We start from the raw sequence: 23,550 nt of genomic DNA on the forward strand, positions 1-23,550 counted from the left end.
AGGCAATTGCTGCAAGGGTTTCTGAATAATATCCTCTAATGAGGCGAGATAGCCATGCCACCTGGAACCCTGCCAGCTGAAGCCTCTCACAATCTCTGCCAGGAGTCACCATCTCTGCTTTTTCATCCGAACATCTCCAGCCTGATTTCTTTTTACTGCAACCTATTGGGTGCCGTTGCCCAGGGGCCAAAGAGAAAAACTTTCATTCTGTCGAAAAAGTTACACCATTGCCTGAATTTATAACATCTAAATAATAATCAACCTCTTTATATCTCCCCGTGGAACCTTTATTCTGTGTCTGCCACATAAGCCTTTAACTGTACCCGGCCTTGAATGGGGAAACATGGATGTCGTAAATGGAGAAGTACGCTCTGAAAAGTCCCATTTCAAGAGCAGTAAAGCTGCAGCTCTGTTTCTTTCTGATGTACTGCAAAGCCTGAGGTAAGGAGATCTTCCACCGACATACAGCCACAGACATCATACATTTAGCTAATGCATTTCAATAAATTTAAACACTACGGAGAAGATATTTTATCTCAGCAACCCAATTCAAAAACAAACTCCTAAATTAACACAGAACTATTGCACACAGTGTGATATATTTCACACCCTGCTGGGAAACGGAATCAGCATCTCCCTGACGATCGTCAGGAGAGGAAAGCATGAAGAGTTGTAACATCTAGATTGCTGCAATGTCCTTCTCCACTCCTCCTCCAAACTATCAGACCTTGTTTTCAAATGAACAAGTACAGTACACCTCCCCTATTCATGATACAATATTCAAAAATTCAGTGTAGTGTAATTTCATCTGAAAAGGAGGACTTTGAGCCACTCAAATACTGCGTTGAATGAAGCTGTAGGCCATATCTTCTGCATATTAAAACAACTGAATGAACTTCAAAATCTCCTCTGGTCTATCGTTATCCACACTGCATGCACACGCTTTTCTAACAGCTTTTCCTTCCACTTAACTTTCCAGTGATATGATTAGATATGGCACTCTGAACAGTCAGCTTCTTTACAGGTCATGTTAAGCATTTTAATGCTTTTGTGGCAGCAGTTCAAGCTCTAGCTGAACTGGAGAGCTTCAGACTGTTGCATTCTGGGTACACAAAGGAGCGTTATAACAGGTCCTTCCTCTCAGCAGCCATGAGACTCTATAATCATCACTGCTTCCAATAGACTCAGCTATATTTGAAGTTTTCTCATTTACAATAACATCACCTGTTATTTTTATGCACATGTACATACATGCAGATCGTACACATTTTCTCTTTATATTACTTGACTTAATTGCACATTTCTTTTTATCTGAGTATGCCATTTTTAATAACAATACAGTATTTGTTTTCCTTATATTAAACATTTGCCCTTACTGAACAATCTCATTTTGATTTTTATATTTTTATTTTACCTTACCTTTGTGTGAATATCCTTTCTTCCATTTACCTTATCACTGTGAATTTCCTCACTGTCAAAATATATTTCTATTATATTGCATCTATTGACTATATGTATTATTCTTTTTTTTTTTTTGTTGAAGAAGCTGAATTATAAGGCGGGTGTAAATAAACGTTACTCATTAAAATAAACAGAAATAAACACTTAAAAATAATTATTCTTTGTATAACAAATCTACAGCACACGTCAGGTTTACTGTTAAAACTGAAATTACTTAAGTAAATTACAATTATGATTATATTCTAATTTATGGAGATCTGCCTCCATTTCCTGATGCTAATCCAGGTAAAAACACGTGTGCGAATAATCCATTAGTCTTAAAATAACATATAAGCGATTTTATCAATGAGTATCTAATGGTGCATGACATTAACTTTCCACATGTTTCACTGCGTAACGAGCATTGGGGTTTGCAGCGACTGTGAGGCACAGATGAGGGTGAGTGGGATGTAACAGACAAAAGGGATGCTTGTTTATTCAGTGAACACTTGACAGCCCCTGGAAGCTGCTTATCTATTCTCCAGAGTGTCTGAGCACGTGTGTGTCCATGCAAAATTACGTGTATCTAAATTAATTCTGGTAACTTTAAAATACATGTGTGAAAAGCTGAGTGCTTTCCTCGTGGTGGAGTGTGACTGTGACAGCAGACACTTTAATAATTTCGCTGGAGAGCAGATTTAAAGAGGAAGAAAGCCAGACACTCGAATAAGAGGTATGATTCTAGCAAAACTGTTATATCTAAGGCTAATATTCCTGCTGAGCCTCTTTTTGCTTAAAAGGGCATTACTGAATTGAGCTTGATTTTTACCTACCAAAATTTGATGTTTTTCATTTATTAGGTGAAGACAATAAATCCTCTTAGAGTTGTGTTGCATTATGTACATCACAATATAGGTTTGGCAGGTTAAACGCAACTTGAAGCTAAAAGAAAATTAAATGCAAAGTGGAAAATGAATCAAAGCAAAGATGCTTCCATAGAAAAGCAACCGTCTGGTGATGCAAATCAAATACATCATTATCAGCAGGCTATCTCCATAAAAGCATAAAAATGTGTGATACCATAATGCCAAATGACTTTAAGAAAGGAATTGTTAAACCTGGGAATGGCTATATGGCCATTTCTGAAATAAAGTCATTCATTCCACAGTGATAAGAAGAATATTGGACTGGATTTCCCATCAAAATGACCTGAAGGTCAAAGGAAATGCAAAATCTAAACAGATCATATCTACTTTAAATCAAACGTGACCCAAGCCGTGTCACGACAATGATCCCAAACAGATCAGAAAACTTCTACAAAACAGAACGGCTGAGAAAGAAACCAAAGCAAAGGGTTTCAATGAGCCATCCAAGGCCCAAACCACTAACTGTTGTGGTAGGACCGTAAGAAAGCTGAGTAAGCCTCAATTAACTCCAAACATAAAAATATATATATATATGCACAATGGGAGCCTGACAAATTATGGCTTTACCAGGCACAGAATCATGGGGGGAGTTTTTGTTTTTCACTCTCAGCTTTTCCAGTTTAGCCAATTAAATGGAATCTATGGAGTGTGGTTCAGTACATTTGGGGTAAGATTTAAATACATTTTTAAAGCTGTTATAATTAACATTTATGCAAAACTCAAACTAATTAGAGGGTGAAATAGAGGTTAGCAAAAGTATTTCATGCACTTTTAGATGAAGGGGTTTCTCACTTATTTTGGTGTAGACATTCTTCCCTCAGCTGTGTTTACATGATTATATAACTCTGTACTTTCAACCACAGATACTGTACTTCAGATTCAAATGGACATAAATAGAAAAACAGGCATCAGAAGACGATAAAGCAGAGCTGTTTTCAGACTTCATACGAAGAAGGTGGTGACTTTTCGTGAGATGGTGTTTCAGTGGCGGACCAAGCCGAAATGACATGTGAAACATGCTTCAGCACATTTCACTTTCTCTCCGTTCTGCTTAGGTGCTGTTAAAAAGTGCTGAGTTCCTGTATCAGTCTTATGATGGTTTTTGCAAAGGCAGCTCATTTATTTTTTCTGCCATCACGTTGGCATGTTTTTGAGATAGACAGAAGCTATGACAAGGTTTCATAAACGATGTAATGTAGCAAGCTGTGAGACGTAGTGTAAAAACTGATAGTGGGACGTTCATAGCGAAGTAAAAACGTGAACTTTTCAGAAAACCCCTTAAGTAACTGTGTCTGGAAAGCATAAGTCATTCTTGAACTGCTGTCGCAACGTTTGTAATTAAAAAATAGCTTTTAACTTGAACTTTTGTGCCATATTTTTGGCTTTAAAGCATCAAACATCTCCTGCTGGGTAGCGTTCATGTTAACTACAGCCAAAAACCTGCAGAGCCATTAAATAGCAAACAAATGTTACTGAGTGCTATGATTCAAAGCAGCAACATTAAAGATTGTAAAGCCATAAAAACCTACTTGTGCAGAATATACGTCAAACTAACTCCAACAAAGTGCCGTGTACATACAAGAAAGCAGTAACATAAAATATGCCGTGTTTGATAATAAAGACCAGGTTGGGAGGTCTGTATTTGGAGATGGATGTAGAAAAACGCCTGAGCTTTACATCTGGTTCTTCTTTGTCGAAGGGAAAACACTGATAAATGCTGGGGAAACACATAATCAACTGTGCTAGAGGAGGAGTTTTTTGTTCTCTCTGTCAGATGTCAAATATGTTAAAACCAGATGCTGACTCCTACGGATTCCACAGCGTATCAGGGATTTTACTCACCAAACCGCAGACACCATGATGTCAGAAACAAAGAGAGGAGTCACAATCATTCGGAATAAACTTCTCATCCACTGTAGCCACAAAATGAATCCTTGACTTATTTCTGACCTTGTTTAGCCAGAGAAGAAAATGACTCTGTTGTCTTGTTCAATTCAGAAAGTTTGTCTTCTTAACTCCTGACTGAAAAAGACTAAAGATTCATGTTGCTATTTATGCCTCTGACTTCCAGAAAACCAAATATGCTATTCTATAGTCGCCACCGACTTAATGTCTAAAACATAACAACAAAAACAGTTCAGCAGCACAACTTAAAGATAAAAATCAATCATGTTAAAGGTTAAGAAGTGGAAAATTCAACTGCAGCTATAACCAGAGCTGAACACCAGATCAATTTTTATTTATTTATTTATTTTTTGCCAGAGATGCAATGAACCCCTCCTTCCCTGTCAGATATGGGTCAGATTTCTTACAGTAAACTGTCCTGAAGTCTGGCCCGTAGATCAATAATGTCTTGCGATGTTGGTTCCCAGCTGAGATGCAGTGTGTCCCTCTGTGTCATCTTCTCAGATGATTTGGGTCTCATGCTTCCAGGAGCTTGGCCTTGTAAACACGTTACTGTGGCCGCAGGCTCTCCGTGCTCTCCATCCATTGTGGCTTGATAAATGGGAGGATTTTGGAATAGCTTGTTTTCCAGACACCAAAAATCCATTAACAAATTGCCAGAAAACAGCTAAATGATTTCTTTCAGTGCTTTGACTGTTTCTAGAACCGGTAGACCCAAATGATATTAAATTAGGCATTATCAATAAGCAATTATTACAAATGGCACTCAACAAAGAAGCAACCACATCCTGCAGAAGAACTGGGGAAGCTAACTGGACTGAAGTCACAGGAAACTGATTCATTTTATTGTTTAAGGCTATCATGGAATATCTCCACTCATGAATAATTATTAAACATTCACAGTAAAAAAGACCCGTTAAATTCTAGCATTGCTATGACATTTTATCTCTGACTATGTTGACATTTCAGAATATTTTACACCTAGCTTTTTTATTTTTATCAAATCTGTTACACTAATCCTGTCTCAGTATATAGTTTGGATCTGGTATTGGGGAAAAAAAAAAGTTAATTATGCTGCTTATCATGCAGATACAAAGTGTAGCTGCATAGCTGACAGCATTTTCATGGTTCGGTCTTATTAACTTTCAAGACTAAAAGCAACAGGTAAAAGTAAATAGTTCCCGAACCGGGAAAGAATGCTATTGGCAAATGTTTAAATTTATATATCAGAATAATAACCCAAAAACTTAGCGCATCGGTGCAACTTTACATTGAGGTACAACTCTAGGTACCATTATGACTGATGCTTGGATACGCACCACAATAACCTCTAGTACAACAACATAAATCACACAGCGTGCACAATCTCTTCTCCTGCCTGTGGCCTGAAACGCATCTCTCACTAAAAACACAAACACTTCCCTAACACAAATATAAGAACACAACGACTTTCTAATACACAGCCGTGCTCTGCACATCTGCAGAAACAAAACTGTCATCATAGTTGATGTGTGCTGCGTTTTGTCAGGCTGCAGTGTTGACGTTTCTGCCAACAGCGGTCCGTTTATCTAGCTGTCTGTCTGGATAAATCCACCTGGCTGAAGGCAGGAAAAGACTCAGCTGTGGGGGGGAAAAAAAAAAAAGAAGTGAAATCTCGACTAACTGTGGATGAAACAGAAGCAAACTTGAATGTGGCATGAAAGCCATGAGACCCAATAGACTTTTACTGAGAGTGCCTAAAACTGACACAACCCTCCACCATAAAGCTGAAATCATTTTAATAAAACAAAAACATCAGAAGGTAAGGATAAAGAAAGTGACAGTGAATCCTTCCCTGTAGTTAAAAGGTAAAAGAAAAGGAAGAGATGATGTACTGTCATGATAGAGAGTCAATAGCTAATCTACCTGGATTACTTCAAAGCTGAAGGTGCTTTGGGAAAATCTACGGCCTGACAGGCTAGAGTAAGACTTTGTGACATCGTTTTGAACATGCTGAAAGCTTTGAGTTCAAACTTTTCTTGGAAAAAAAAAAAAGAAAGAGTTCATGATAAAACTTGGCTGGTTGTTTAAAGGCTTCTGGCCTATTTTATTACAAAACTTATTTTATAAAAGACAACCTGACAGTTGAGGTTTGGCTCTAGAAGCCAACTTTGAGGTACTTTGCCGTTAAACGTTATCGTAAACTGTGAAAAGAGAAGAGCGAGAACGTTTTCACATCTCTCCTGCGGCTCAGTAGGAAAGCTTTTCTTGGCGTGGGCGATTTAGAAAAATGTGGGAACTACAGACATGATTGTGATGCACAGCAAAGAAGTACGTTTATGAAGTTCATTTATCAAAATTATTTAGTTAAAGTTTGTTTGAGGAACAGAAACTTAATGAACGTGGAGCATTTAAAGTGCATGCTTGTCATTTCTCATAGTTGGTCATCTATATTGTGTAATAGATGGTCTGACTGAGCTCTGCAGTGAGAGGAGGATATACACAGCAGCTCTTCGATTGCGGTTCTGAGTTAATGTAAGTACAAAAGAAAGGGATTTTGGAATGTAATAGACAAGAACAGTTGTTATTTTTAACACCAATACTTCTCACTTCCTCTCCATCTACCTTGTAGCTGAACCTTTAGTGCCTAATGTGTCATACGTCCTCATTAATTTAAAGCTCTATCAACACCCAGAATCAACCTTTCTCACTGTTAAGGTAAGAAGTAATTACTCTTCTGCTAGTTGATTGTGTTTCTGGCCTGCACACTCCTTTTGCTCTATTTTCTAATCAAATAAAAGTAATCACATTTCCATTCTTTAGTTAACCAGAAAGGAGATGAATGATGGGCGTTGTGTTGAGGACACTGCAACAAGCAGTTTTCCACTTGTGAATAGCACTCATTTCGACATCCAAGTTGTGACGCCAACTGTGAGGCTCTGCTTTTTCCCGTTCACATCAGCGTAAACACATTTAGTGGCAAATTACAGACTAATGCTTCAATGCTTATCTTGGTTAGATAAGCACTGAGAATCCCCCCCAACACTCCTAAAAAGCATGTAAGCCTCATATGAGCTAAAGTTCTTCATTCATTGTAAATAAAGAATTGCACTAAATACTAATTATACATACTTTTGTCAAATTAAAAAGACCCATGCAACCCAAGCAGCAACAAAATTGCATTGCACTCTTTATTTTTATTTTTTTTACTATGAGTAAGTATTCTGCTTTTTGCAAATAAAAGATTTTAGTTTGTATTTTCCCCAAAGTGGATGTCTTTCACTTTGCCAAGGTCTCACTTTCTGTCTCACTCGTGACATTCTCGTCAAATTGCTGCTTAGTCTTGACCAAAAATTAATCCAGCTGTAGATGCAGTCGCAGCTGCAAAAAGTTTTACAAAAGAAGGCGCTTGCACTATGTTTGCCTTTGCTGTTTTCTTGTTGTGTTTATAGCTAACGCAGTGTGGTGGCTTTATGCGCATGTTCATTACTCCATATTTAGTGACACTTACAGGTCCGGGGGGGTAAAAGCAATGTTTTGGGCCGATCTCTGTTTCTCCATGTGGATGAAAACATTTCCGGAAACGATCAAATTTGGACAAACTTCAGCTAAAGCAAGCATAAACATGTTAAGATAAAAGGAATTAGAGATTTCTTAACAAGGTATTGTAACCTAATTTTCTTTACCTTGTCTCCTGGTGGCTGCGAATGGGTCATTTGGTTGTTTTTCTACTTTTATATCAGTTTTTAATTACTTACTACACATTGCTATCTTTTGCACATGTATAATAAAGTGGTTCATTCTGTGTTGGATTGATATAACTTTTATAAAGTCTGGTAAGATGTTAGGCCACCACCCTATAAAACTGGTTCAAATCAGGACACAGTAGTGTAAACCCTGTGAATTTGAAATTGCAGAATAAAAATCTATTTCCAATAAACGGTACATGGTGTGACATAAAAAAAAAAGGTCTAAAGAGTGCAAACACCTGTGTGAGTGCAAAGCCTTTGAGCTCTCCTCTCCAAGATCCATTATTGAGCTTTTCTTTTCACATCACATACTGTAACAGAGACCAAAGCCAACTGGTTATTTCAGCTGGTTGTTTTAGAAAAACTGTCAGAGGACTTGACTAAGTGTAAGACCTGTTTCATTAACTTTCCTCGCAGCGGGTATTTGAACTTAAACACAGGTGCAGCTTTATAACGTCGCTAATTACGGCGTTTCATTTATGGTTGCAAGCTTCACGGTTCTGACATTGCATCACTGGTGTAGTCTCCATTAGTGATTTTAGTTACAGGAGCGCTTTTCCTGCTAGGGAGTTAAATGGCTGCTGTAAAAGGTCTCAAACCGCTGCAAATAAAGTTCAAAGCAAGGATGTCAGTGGGGGTTCATCAGCCTCGATCACAGACATTTCATCTGTAATGTCGACTCTAGGTAAGATGTGTTTATGTTCGCTGTCTAGGCTCCAGCTACATGATTTTCTCCTTTTAACAAATTTTTACGACCTGTGACGTTTAGTTTGGGTTGCTTCCTTGTTGGTTTGATTTGTTCTCCACAAATCTAAGAGCTAAAACCCAGGATTATATTTGCAACAGGAGATCAAAAATGCTATGTTTTAGATGCTAAACGTATTAGAGCAATCCCTGCAATAGCAAAGTTTATTGCTCTCCTGATAATAATCATCTCTTGTCATTTGTGAGCATTTCTTCCAGGGGTTTACTTTCACCGCTGACACGCGAGTCTAAAGCAAACATTTCATGCAGTGTGGCGTTTAGGTTGACTGTGTGAAAAAAGAAAATGAGCCGGAAAAATAAACTGTCTTGTTCAGATATTTAAAGGCTCAGATAAACCTGAAAACCCACTTACATTATAAAAAATTTTTTGTCGCTTTCCGCTTTTATGAAAAGCTGCTCCTTCTTTGGTTGAAAGGCTTTTATTTACCATGTTTCAAATATATCATGCTTACGTTTATGTGTGTGAGAGCATGAAAGTATGTTACCCTTACTCTTTATTGAGGAGTGCGTTTGGAAGGCCGTTCATCTGCGCGTGCTCTCAGACACACACGTGAATCTGCACACAGAGACACACAAGGCTGGCGCGTTTCAAATATGAAAGTGCATTTCAGCTAAGAAGTGGGAAGTGATTTATAAAAAGCTTTAGGGAAAGGCTTCTACCGAGGAGAGAGAAAAGATGCAGCAGAATGCCTCTTCAGAAGGGGAGAGTGGGAGGGAGAAGCTGAACCTAATGTTATAGATAGCATTGCAATCGGTTGGACTGGATATTGTGCGGGAAAGATAAGAATACGGAGGCTCACACCCTCTGAGAGGAAGATATATTGACAAACATGAGAATTACTTTAACCGCTGCATCCGAGTGACTTCAGACTTTGGGTTAAAACAACAACATGCTTATGATAGGATGATATGCTCAGGAATTAGAATTAAAACTAGCCAATTATGTACTTTTAGTCAATTTATATCCTTCATCCACCAATCACAGTCGTCATCTGCAGGATCATTTTCCATAATAGTCTTTTTTTGGATGAAAGAAATAGGGGAAAAAAACACTGCAGGCTACAGTGTGCGGAGGACCAAAGGGGACAAAATTAAATCAATAAATACATAATTCAATCACTGATTAAAAGTAACCATGAAAAAAAAAAAAGTTTAACTAAATGACTGAGTAATTTAGGCAGAAGACACATGAATAAATGTCATCAAGCCACCTACGGACGTGGCTAACACTGATCTATTGAACTTCATTATCTTAGCTTGATTCTTTGAAAATATTCAATCCTCTGGAAAGTTCTGGAAAATTTCTGTGAGTTCGTTGGTGGGATTTTACAATAAGCCAACGTGAAAGCAGGAGAGTCATCCAGACTATACAGCGAATAAAGTTGAAGAATTGATTGAACGCCACACAGAGGAAGTTGGCTTCTGATTGCATCTTCCAATTCGGGAAATGGCTAAAGGGCAATTCCACCTTATTTTTCACTACCCGGAGCATCTTTGATCAGCTCTAGTTTAAGAACTATGAATCTCAGGCACTTCATACCTGGACTAGATTATTCAATAATATTTGCAGGATATTTAGAATCCTGTTTGTGATTTGTGAAACCTTTATTTGATATCTGAAGATTCAATACAGATCGAGTTTACCGTTTTTCATGCATCTGGATCACATTAGGACAGCTCCAGCTCAGAAACACCTATATTTATACACTTCGAACATGAACTAAATTATTTTGCACCAACATTTGTGCCTCCAGATTATTCTGTCTTGGATGTCTGCATACAATTTGATTTCATGTTTCATCTTTGCTCTTTGACCTTCACTGTCAAAAAGCAAACTGTTTCATAGACAAATAATTAAATGGAAAATCCTCATCAGAAATAAAGGCTTTCAAACATCCGCCTGTGTGTTAGTTTATAAAGGACTCTATGTGGTAATACTTGTAAAGAGCAAAGTCCTGCTTCTTTTTTCTGATCCGGCATCGATTGGGTCACATCAGCCTCCGTCAGTCAGAGCTTGCCTGCATGTGCCAGCATAACTGATTACCAGCTTGCAATTCCACGTTGATGACTCAGCTCATCCTGCTTATTCCAGCATATTTATTTTATACGAGCAGCACAGACACAGGAGAGAGCGCGCTTCCCCCACCTTCTAATGCAGGAGACGTCAGTGAACAAAGCAAAGACAGTAGTGCATACTGAGAAACCCCGGCTTCAGCTTGTATGAAAACCCAATATTTCCATTAGATGAACCAAATGAGATTAAAAATAACTAACCATTGCACATTTTCAATTGTTTCGTTTTTTTTGTGTGTGTGTAAATTAAGGAATGTTTTTAGATGGAAATTAAGAAAGAAAACACTGGGGCTTTTATTTAGAAAATTATTCCATTTAATACAAGATCACTTAAAACAGCTGAAGCTGAAGCTACGTCAACACAATTGCACAGTTCCATTATTACTCCACTTCTTGAACTGGTTACTAATCAGATTATTAATTCAGAAATTTGGATACTTAATAAAAATCTATAGTCTGAAAATATCCAAATGAAGTCCACATTTGAATTGTGGACATTTAGTATGGGAATAAAATGAGTTGTACCTGGTAGAAGTGGCTGTCCTGTCATTCCTATAGGAGGCATCCCCATGTTATTCATAGCAGCTGCCCAGGGGTTGGGGTCAGACATGGGCATCGTCATCGAGTTGGAGTCCATCGTCATGTTACAGATCCCTTCTGCAGAGAAAAACAAACAAAAAATATTTGTCAAACCAGCAAACCACCAGAATTCCTGCTTACATTGGTGACCAATTACTGTACTACTTCAATCGGAGAGTATTCACCTCATTTTAAATCAATATGCAAAGCCTTTAAACCTTAAATAATGTCCATCATTTCATCACACCAACAAAACCTGATGCTAAATAGACAAAATATGACAAAAACGCTCATTAAGTTAATTGGAGTAAGGTATGGCCCCATTACTGGTGTCAAGGTATACTCATGTTTAACATCTTACAGCTCAAAAACCACTAAAACCCCTCAGGCATGCAGCTCTTAAGGTTTAAAGTTGGTTTAGTAAAATGGTATGGAACAACATTTTCTCTTCTGGAGCATAGAGAAATGAGATGCTGCACAACCCCAGTGTGTTGCTGCACAACCCCAGTGTGTTGCTGCACAACAATGGTCAAGTGGCTGAGAAAAAGCTACATTCAATTGCTTTCAAGAAAAACATAATTTTTCCATTTTTAAATATTTCTGGTTGTGTAAAACAGCATGAGATTTTTTTTTACATGAGCAGATAACCTGACTAATTAATCAGCTAATACCAGCTTGTATGGTATTAAATGGGTGATTTTGGTAAATATTACCATTGATGATATTTACCAACAAGGCAGAGGAAATTATTGCTTCCCCGTTTCCAAAAATGCAATCAGATCAGATTTTCTGCAAATACCAAAAATGTAAAAAAAGTAGTTTTACTAAAGTTGAACATAAAGTGAAAATCTATTATCAAGATTAACTGAGAGAGTTATTGGGATGAACAGTTAATAATCTAGCAATCAGCTACCAAATAAAGTATTAATACCCTCCTTGTAAAAAAATAAATAAATGTCCACATTTTTAAGAAAGACCTGAGAAGTCTAAAGCAAACAGAGTGAAAACGACTTTTCACCATTTATATATTAGTGTAAAGCTGAAGGAACAGTATTCAGCTTCCAGCTAACAATTGTTGCTTTGTTTGTTCTCTGAGGGGAGAGGAGGCCACCGCTAGTCTGCAGTCAGTCTCTGAACACTGATTTCAACAGTACTGTCACGGAGAATCTATTTATCTTAGTGCTGCTGTTTGTTTGGTAGCTTCAGCTGGCTGGCCTTCTGACACTTCCTGTCTCAGTGACCAGCACTGAGAGACCACTGGAAATGATACTGTATCACAGAGGAAAAGCTTCAACTCGATTTCAAAACGGTTGACAAATGGAATTAGATTAGTAATAACATAGAAATGAACAGCAGTGCATCCCCTGCTCTCCTTTTCTTTGCAAGCCACAGAAAAATAATGTCTAAAACTAGATTATTATGGTGCTAAGCATAAATCCTGATGCCATCAGGCACTCCTCAGACAGTCTGTAACTAAAATGTGGATAAATCTTCCATTTAGCCAAACGTTATGCACACATCTTGCCAAACCAACAGCCACCGGAGTTTGTGTATTCGAGTGCTGCATAATAAAGCAAATGCATTCAGGACTGCACAATAAAAACCCTGCAAGAAGGTCAACATGTACACATCATATGTCAACTGGCAGCTCGATCTTCCCGTCTGCAGTCTATTTCACAGCTCTAAATGCTCTTTAATTCTCTCCTCTGGTTGACCTCTTTCTCTCTGACAGACCTGTAAATTGCTGTGACTGCTGGCCAAGGCAGACTGCCCTCTTCTACAATGCCAAAGCAAGCACAACTGTTAATAATGAGAAGAGCTGCACTCGGCACACACTTTACACTACAGAAGGTCTCAGGCAGAGCACACTTTAGAGCCAACAGGTATGAATGTATGTGCTTCTGTCTGAACACAAGCCAATATATTGGTATTCTCGGTGTTGAGACACAGCTGGCAATGTGTAATAATGCTGTGTGCCTCTTTGCCTTCCTCTCTGAGTCACTAATTGCAGAGCTGTCTGCTGTCGCTGCCACAGAGAGGCCTGATAAAACCAAGCGTGCCTGTGTGTCGCTGTGATAATGCTGCTGACGAGGACTTCACAGGCTTGTTAACAAACACAGCCCTATTAACTGGGGGACACTTTTCCAGGAGTTAAAATGAAGGAGGAGAGGATCAGCGAGGAGCTACTTTATAGCAGTTTTATTACAGTTTTACAGTACATTAACCAGACTCTCCAGAGAGCCGATGAGTACACTCACTCCCGGCTGGACAGGTGATGTCTGCTGGTTAGAGAGGTCCTTTAGTTCCCCTAAAAACAAAATTACAATAAATTGTGTCCATAATATGACTGTTTATCCTATTTACAGACTGATGATGGATGAAAGGATGAGGAAGAGAAAGATGGATGATGGAGAGATGATTGACAAATTAATGGATGATGATTGACAGATGAATGGATGATGAATTATCGCTGATGGGTAGATGGATGGATGATGAATTATAGATGATGGACGTATATGTGGATGAAGAATAAGTGGATGGATGATGGCTGGATGATCAATGAGTTGATAGTTGATAATGGATGGATGATAGACAACTGATAGTAGATGGATAACAAATTGATCGATGAAGATGGACGAATAAACAAATGGATGGATGACAAAAATTGATGGATGATGATGGACGGATGAATGGATTATGAATTATAGATGATGGATGGATGTGTATGGATGATAGATGAATGGATGGATGATAGATAAATTGATGGATGATGAGTGGGTGGATGATGAACAGCTGGATGATAAATGAATGGATAGGCAGATGAAACCCTGCATTTTAGAGTTTTTTAAAATGTTTTTTTTCTTTTTTCATAAAGAAACATTTGTTACATTTAAAGTGAAAATAAATCCAAATATGTTGCATATTTTATAAAAACAAGTCACCATGTGTGACTTCTGGACCAGCTTGGAATGAACAAACAAGCAGCTCGGCACAAATAATCATTTTCAATACAGCTTGAATTTTTCAAACCATTTGTCTAAAAGCCAGTGAGACACTAAACACCAATAATTGCAGCAAAACATTCTGCTCATCTGTTCTCAAAATGCAAGCTAAAAAAATGATAAAGCTCATTTATTATTTTATCTAATAGGTTGCTAGATAAAAACAGAAGCAGAATCCATTTTAGTTCCTCACCAGACGGGGCATATATTGATTGCGCAGCTCAAATTAAAGTCCCACGCACTTAATCGATTCAGTCAGAAATGTTCAAGTGTGCTTGGAGTGGAGGTCAAGTTATCTCCACTATGCTAGCCTCTTGACCCTGCGGACAAAAAGTCTCCATTGGAGTCTTTCGTCCCACAATTCATGTGTCTACTGCAGTACACATTCATTTAGTTCTCTCATTTTCCACACCAATTTGTTTTCACCACACAAAACCACACATCAGTGGTCAATCCACTCTCCCATTTCCACAATGTACTCGTTTATTTGAACATATTGTATTCTTGGAGGTGAACCTGTGCATGTCCATCCCTCAGTACTTTTGATATGACAACATGCCCTTGAGGGCAACAGTTTAGCCCCCTGAACGTGCCATGTGACACTCATGGATTGATATGTGGAGTCCAGTAAGGAATAGCAAACAGCTGCAGACGCACAGGGGCTGCAAATGCATGAAAACACAGATAGACGCACACAGGTTCACCTTGGCGGAAAGGAGAACCAGCAGCAAACGCTGTCAATACGGAAATCAATGTCAGTAAATATCCAACAATGAAACATGAAGATGAGGTCTTAGCGAAGCCATTAACATGCACATCCAGCTGAAGAGCTCACAGCAAGGGTAAATGAAAGATAGAAAAAGAATCAATAGAAATAATAACAACAATAAAAAAAAAGATTTTCGGCTGTTAGCTGAAATGACTGTTTCATGCAAATGCCAAATCTAATTACACAATTTGAACAATCTTAGCATGTGTAGCCCAAGACCTCCTGACACCGAGATCCAAATGTGGAGCTCTGAAGACTGGAACTTAATAAGTCAATCTGGTCAAGCTTGACTGCATTTAAATAGAGGTGCAGAGGTCATATTTTTCCCTCTTCTCATGGGATGGCCTGACACTGTTTCAAAATGCAACGCTTCGAAATACAGTAAAATGAACATGATAATAATATGTGCCTTGCTTTTATTAGGCTGCATATTTTAGCATATTAAAAAGTGACCTGGATAAACCCTTTTGAGATTTTAAAAACCAAAGGCTAGATAAATTTGTTTTAGTAATTCAATTAAAAAGTGAAATGCACAGATTTATTAAACACAAAGTGATGTATAAGCATTTATTTTGGTTAATATTGACTCAATATTTTTAGAGTCAAAAAGAGAAAAGTTACAGCTAAAGAAGCTGGCTAATTTCATATTGCTGGATGCAAACATATTAAGGGAAAGTTGAGTGGAAGGAAAAACAGAGGTGGAAAAAGGTGCAACAGGGTGGGGGGATTGTAAATTTAACAGCCACCTCCCACAGACACATTTAGGTTACACTGCTGCAATTGAACCAAGGAGATGTTGGAATTATCATCAATGTGAAAAAGAGGTCCAAAATCCAGGTTTCAAGTTAACGTAAATGCTGCATTTGATTAGGAAACCATGATCTCATACTCTGGAGAAAGATTGGGAAGGCACCAAATTAAACTTTCTGATGAAGTGACTGCAGTCAGTGATGATTTGGGTCGGCTGACAGTGCTGGTCCGCTGGGTTTTCACCAGCGGTTCCTCTGCTGACAAGATTTACAGAGATGCCGCTTTAATTTTCCACCAGGACATGCCGACTGCCTACAGCCAGCAGATCCAATACCTAGTTTAATTAGAACCAGCAAACCAGCTCAATCTAAACCTTATTGATAATTTATCGAGTCAAGTGGCAGGAAAGAGTCCAGATCCAATAAAGCAACTGGACTTTAGTTTCTCTTTTTGAACTAAATTCACGTTCCAATAGTTTTCAAATTTACTGAGATTCAAATGTTTATATAAAGAGCTTTTATAAATCAAAGTATGTTCGGAGAATAATACAGGCCACCCTGTATGAAAGCAGCCTTTACCACCAGAGTATATTGTTTGCATTCAGGATATTGCCCATGGCAATTAAAGCAGTAGTGATTTCCATTCAGCTCGGGTCCATCCAGCCCAAAGCTTCCCTGATACTCATTCTCTGCAGGCTGTGACCAGCTTTTAGCTTCCCTAAAATTCCCCCAGGAGGTAGATAGGAAATTAAGTCATTTAAAGGCCCATTGGCCGTAAGCCCCAACAGCAGGCAGAGAGAGGAAGACGCTGGGGGCCATTTAGTCTAAAGTGTGCATGGTTTTAACAGCTAACCAGAGATTTATGATGGCCCCTAGAGAGTAAATTCAAGGGGGAGCTAAAGAGATGAGGGATGGAGATAAAATGAGAAAGAAAAGGTTTCCTTTAATGGGGGGTTTGCGATGCTGATGTAAGAGAATGACAAAAGAAGCGGGTGAAATGGGGGAAGCATTACGAGCTCGCAGTCAGACACAGCAAAAGCTGATGAAATGCAGAAGACTGGCCTTAATAACAGCGACTATTTTATTCAGTCAGTGTTTAAGTGTTAAAAAAACAAACAGAAGAAGAGCATCGACTGGTTTCTGCTCTCCTAAAACTGGAAAATGAACACGGTCAGCTGAATACGTCAGCATTTTAACACAGGCAGACACACCACTAGTGGGAAAAAAAAAACAAAAAAAAAAACATCAGCCCAGATTCTTGTCTAAACATTTCATCAAACATTTATTCAGAGGAACAAAAGGCAGAGACAACATGTCTAAATTCATGGAGCTTGAAATAAGTGACTGTTACTTCTGCCTGCTCATTAATAGAGGCCAGTGCTCATGTATCCTGTCCTCTCTCTACACAAACATGTCTGTCGTTACTCCTCACCACTCAGAAACACAAAACTTTCAAACTTTCTAGATGAAAACTCCTTAAAGATGACCTACAAGTCTATGGACTATACAAAACATATTCTTTACAGTTTTTTGCACAAAATTATTCTTATTTTAGTTTGGTCAGTTCTGACTGTTTTGAGCTCATTTCAGAACAAACTGTTTTAGGGCCGCTTGTCGCTTTAAATCCAAATAAGCTGCTGCTGGCCACACCCCCCAACTCAACGTTTACACTCACATGTGAAAACGGCTGCAAAAAGATGTGCCATTATACAGCCTTACATCTTTGAAAAGCAGAAGTAGAGCCTCCTGCACAACCAACCAGAATGCACCAAATGGCTTCTGAATGGTAAGTCAACAACAAAACATTTGTCTTTTCCAGCAGTCATTGTACAGGTCATACAGAAGCAAAACCAGTGGACCATTATTATAATATACCCATTATTATAACTATATACTATATTAACAGTTGAGATGAGTGGTTTAAAAGCGTAATGCAGAGACCATTGTGTTGAACCAGAGAAGGGGTGAGTGCCCTCTCTGGGTCAGAGACGGGGTCCTGCCCCAAGTGAAGAAGTTTTTGTCCATCAGAGTCTTTTTCATGAATGAGGGAGTTAGAGGTGGATTGATGCAACGTCTGCACTGTTCGGTGAAGAGAAAGCAGAGCTGCAAGATGAATTTACTGGTCAAACTACGTTCCCTCCCTCATCTTTGGTCTCGAGCTCTGAGATGTGACCAAAAGAACAAGATGGTGGATTCAAGCAGAATAAAAGAGTTTCCTCCACATCCTCCACATTCCTCCCTTAGTGAATCCTCCGCATCGAGAGGAGCCAGTTGAGGAGGACCGGGCGTCTGGTTAGGACGCCTCTTTGGTGAGGTGTTCCAGTAACAATCCACTGGGAGGAAACCCGGAGGAAGAAGCGGGACCATGTTTCTCTGCTGATCTGGGGACGCCTTGGCATTCCCTAGAGGAATTGGGCCAAATGGTAGGGAAGAGGGAAGTCTAGGTCTCCTTGCTTAGGCTGTTGCCCTCGTAACCAAACCCTGAATTAATAGGAAGACAATAGATGAATTGAAATATACATCAGAGATTGCTTTTGTATTCCTTTTGTTTTGTGGCTAACAATGTGGTGGCTGGCTGGGCATGGCTGTGGGAGAAATGTGTGTTTTCCAAGTAAACAACATAATCAGGAACCCATGCCAACACCTAATTTAGACATTAATGACCAGGATGGCAAAGCTCCAGACGATGGAGGTAATTGTAAGGATGGAAAAGAAAAAAGAAAAAATGTTATTGGTGTTATAATATTTAACAATCATTCCTTGTTTTTTCAAAACACCTTCCAGCCAGTTTAAAATCAATGTTACTGCCAATCAGTGAGCCATTTCAGGACCTAATATTAATCATAGCAATAGAATACTCAATTAAATGTGTTTTATTGATATGATTTTAGCTTCATTTCTCGATTTAAAAATAAAGAGTTAACCACCCCAAAATATACTGATGATCTGATATTGACATTTCAGGCTGAAGCACATGTAAAAAAGTGGAAACATTATTAAAATACATTTCTCAGCAGTGAAATATACAGGACTTGTTTAGGATTAACTACTCATCATTAGGTTGTCAAGCTCCTAATGACAGCAGACACTAAATAGAACAAGCATAATTATAGCAACCATTAAATTTAACTGGTGATTGTTCAATATTTTACAACATATTTCACCACATTTAACTGAGTTCCTCGTCTACAACGATCCGTCTCATGCGTCTTATTAACATAATTAACGTTATTATAGCTGTATTTAAACATTTTTGTCTTAATGCTGATTATTTGTTAATTTTGTGGGTTTTTCCTGTATTTTTTTTTTTTTGTTTTCTTTGCATCGAAAGCATTATTAGATCTTGTGCTGTGAAATGATCAAAATTCAATGTTGAGAAAACAGATGAACTTTATTAAATTTCCCAACCTGCCCCTGAACCAAAGAACAATAAATAAATCTCTGAATATTTGCCGTTGACTCCTGAGCCTTCCGCATAGTATTAAAGATGAAGTCTGGCATTTTCCATTTGAAAGACTGTGTGAAGTCTGCATACTTATGCACGCAAACAGAAAGCCTCGCTAACCTTTTTTGACCTTAATCTTCTCCTGAATGCAAGTCTGCGTGTTTGTGTTTCTGAGTATCAGAGGTGGCGAGAAAGAGAAGAAAGAAAACCTCCATGCATTTTCATAGTAATCTCTGATTATTTCTGGAAACTCTTTCAAAGTAGATCAGTTTTTTTTTTTTTTTATTAACGTACACATTTTCAGTGTCTGTTTAATAATGTATGACTGCCCTTTTCTCCAGTTCTTTGATCTGTTAATTATGATGAAGCTGCTAGGGGTCTGATGATTAGTGGTAGCACAGTGAGGAGCCCCCTCAATGTTATAATACACCGGTGACAACAAAGTGAGGATGTAAGGAGGACAGAAGAAGCCAGAAGACAATCTGACCTCAAGGAGCGAATAAACTTGGAGAGGATCTCCCTTTGCTGTTATTTTCTTAATTGCCTCAACTCATTACAGCGACTAGAAACTGGAAAAAATTGTCCAAATGGAGAAGAACATAATGCAGATTTTAGAGTTTGATGCATACTTTTCTGTTTCACTTTTTTTTTTTTACAATAAAATGTTCTGCTATAAATAGAAAAAAAAAAACAAAGTTGACAAGTCAACTAGAGCCAGACTGGATCTAACAATCTGAATTGATGAGATTCAGGTACGTAAGAAAATCAGTAATATCTAATCATTTCTTTCTTTAATCGTTGCATGTTTGTTTCAGCGGAAATTGTTGTTTGAAACGTTCCTGTTGCCTCAATCCAAAAACCAAAAGCCAGATAGTTACAGACCAAATAAATGAAATCCTGTATGAGTTACCTGCAGTTTTTAAAGTGAGTTTAAGGGAAATTTGCAACAAATAAACTTTTAAGAAAGCAAATCATATTCAGCGTTTCACAATTTGATTGCTGCAGACACCACTCCCAGCTGATGGTTCCAAAAGTCAAATTGCAGGCTACAAAGTTAGGACTGCAAAAGATAACATGAACCCAATCCTCAGCAAAGGTGAACTGCCAATTCCTTAGTCCAGGACTGATGCATATTTAATGCTATTCAACTGACTGCAACAGTCAATCAGAGTCCAAGGGCATCAAAACAAACCTTTCCTGGAGAAGTGAAATAATTCACAATTTCACACCCATGACCCACAGAGACCTCCATCAAAATGCGATCTGTTTCTGTACATCACAAAAGTAGTTTAAAACATTTATTAGGAGTTTATGAGCCTATGCACCAAATCAGAGCGGCTGAGAGTCTGATAGGAAGCCAAACAGTCCAGAAGAACCTACATCAATCACTTAGACACATTAAGAATAATTTTTTTAGAACATGAAATTGTCAAAAAAAAAATACCAAATGGAAAGAGATTGCATGAATGGATTCGAGTCAGTTACATTAAATTTATTCATATAACAACAATTCACAACAAATATCTTTGACCAGCCAAATGTTTTATTCCAGTTATACAGAAATATATTTATATCTCATAAATTAGTTTTTCATTTGCTGAAAATGGTGCATAAACAATGTTAACCATTTAAAAATGTTCAGGATTTTCCTTACTGATAAAAATAAATAGGAACTTATTTATTCTTCTCAGTTAAGGTGGTTCTGCATCCAAATATCTTTGGCTTCAAACCGAGCTGTGAGAGCATCATACAACAACAGCCTTCAGTCAGAGGCATCTTTAGATACGTTGCCAGACTGACAGCATCACCATCCACAATGATTCTCTCAAGACACTTTGACGCACAAAGTATCTTGAGATACAGCAATATTTAATCTCCATTTGGGAAGGATAAATTATATTTGACTTGAATTAGATTTGGGTTCAACAAAAGCTTGCCACATTTGTCACAATAAAATGATAAAATCATCTTTTTTTTATCTAAGAATGTGTACGAGGCCTGTGCCTACATCCGATGCTGAGCAGCTGTTTATATCTGAAATGACAACCAGCCAAAGAGAAAGTCCTACTGACATTCAACATTTACATGAATCTCACGGAGGAGGAGTCTAGCAGACTACAAACCCTCCATAATAGGCAGATTACTTGTAGTAAACAACCTCAATTTCAGCTGCCTTATCGCGAGGCATTTTATACAAACAGAGCAAAGGCCCTTGTGTTTGTGTCAATGCTGTCAAGGAGGAACATCTGCTCCTGAACAGGCGAAAGCTCTTCCGCGCCTTATCGGACCGAGAGAAGAGACGGACATGAACAGATTACTCAGATATCTCGGGATGAGAAAAGGAGTGAGAGATAAAACCACATGAAAGAGAGAAAAAGATTACAAACAGGGCTGTAAAGTCCCCACAACAAGGCTATCAAAGCTCTCTGAATAATGTGTTGTGATAATGATGTGAGGTTCTGAGAAGCAAAGTAATACAAGATTCTGTATCGCTCCATGTGTGGGGGAAAAAGACAGTTTTCACAGAAAGAAGAAAATAAAAAATAAAAACAAGCCAGTTCTGAAAAGGTGATGTTTGCATCATGCAGATAGTGGCTGAACTGAGGTCCGAACATCAGCAGGAGTCTGTCTCTGACTAAACCCAGAAAACTCAGGCTCAAGACGGAGCATAAAACCCATTTTAGTCATTAAACTTCTATAAATTTCAATCTGCATAAGATCCTAATTGTTTTAATTGTTCTGAATAGTAACCAGCTGCTCAGACACTCACAGATTACTTATTCTAGTGTAAATATTAACACCAGATTGCAAATAGGCTGTAAAACTCTGCTCTGTTCATCTCCAGTCAGAACAAATAAAGCGATATGTTAAATAATTTAAAAACAAATTAAAAATTTTAAACCATCTTGGAAACTCAATTTAAAATGTCTATTTCTTATTATTATTATTTTTTTTCTAGGATGTTACAGCTACAGAAGCCAGTGTCCAAAGAAAAGCTCTAAAAGACGTTCAGGATGCTGAGGAAATATTGATCAAGACAACTTTAAAGCATACATCAAAGTCTTGCTGCTTTGAAGCGAAGTAAAAAGAAATGAGGGGAGACTCTGGGTGTTTGCACAGGACTTAAAGGGATGCAGCTTCTTCTGTCTGTGCAGACGGGTGTTTAACTTCTCTGGTTCTGCTTGAGCTGCTGCACCACCAAGTTCTCTGTATGCAAATGGTTTGAAACTCAAATTTTGTGGAATCCAAATAAATGCGACACCAGTCATTGTTTTAACACTTCAGAAACAAGCTTATTTCTGGCAACAACAAAAAAAAACACAAGCAAACAAAAAAACAAAACAAAACATTTTGAGCACTATAATTCTGCACAAAATGTTAAAAAGAAAAACCAAAGAAAAGAAAAAAAGATGTGAACAATTTTACCACTGGAAGTGGCACTAATGAAGGCACCAGCAGTCTGACAGGATGTAGGAGCCAGCTGATTGACCATATCCTGTCACAAAACATCTGCTGCTGATCTGTAGGAATGATGAGCTGTGAGACGAACATGTTCGCAGATGCGGCTGACATCCTTCTGTCTTCACTGACAGCAATGAAGATTTAGCCAATCACCAAGAGACTGATTATTGTTCTGCGTTTTTTGCGACATCTGAGAGAAAAGTACGACACAGCGGGGACATCTGGAGAACATACATTGGAGTAGATGTGTCTCTTTATCAGCTGCTAACTTATCAGTCAAACCCCTAACCCCATGACATGAAACTGCTGTCTTATTAATTTAATATGCACATAATGAACCAGAGCAGGTTTATCAGGCTTGATGAAGCAAATTATGCTGCACATTGTCGATGCACATTTAATTCAAAATACCCGGCTCACACTGACACCAAAGAGGTTAAAGACACAAAGACCTGGAGATCTCATTACGGAGCAGAAGGAAAATTGTCTCATTTTAATTTGCAAAGGATGTAAAGCACCCATTTGACTGTTCTGTTGGAGAGAAGATGAGAAGCAGGGAGACAGATTCTGACATATTTCTTAAAAGTAGTCAAGATGTCACATCATTAAATACTGATTTGTGAGAAGTCAATTTGATGGTACAGATGTAGAGAGGTAGACCATTAGTAGCGCATCAATCTAAAAAAGGGACAGACGCAATAGGCTAT

At 38.2% G+C, this 23,550-nt stretch overlaps 1 protein-coding gene across 2 annotated transcripts in view; it reads right to left on the bottom strand.

Annotated features, from left to right (window-relative positions):
- Positions 1–23,550, bottom strand: part of enox2 (ecto-NOX disulfide-thiol exchanger 2) — a 194,778-nt gene that overhangs the window by 57,785 nt on the left and 113,443 nt on the right. For both annotated transcript variants that reach the window (XM_007571927.2, XM_007571932.2), the window contains one exon: positions 11,363–11,494. In XM_007571927.2, the coding sequence (XP_007571989.1) occupies positions 11,363–11,494 (132 nt within the window). The remainder of the gene's footprint in view (positions 1–11,362; positions 11,495–23,550) is intronic.

Source organism: Poecilia formosa, unplaced genomic scaffold (genome assembly GCF_000485575.1).
Source record: "Poecilia formosa unplaced genomic scaffold, Poecilia_formosa-5.1.2 Scaffold290, whole genome shotgun sequence".
In the NCBI taxonomy this organism is placed as follows: Eukaryota; Metazoa; Chordata; class Actinopteri; order Cyprinodontiformes; family Poeciliidae; genus Poecilia; species Poecilia formosa.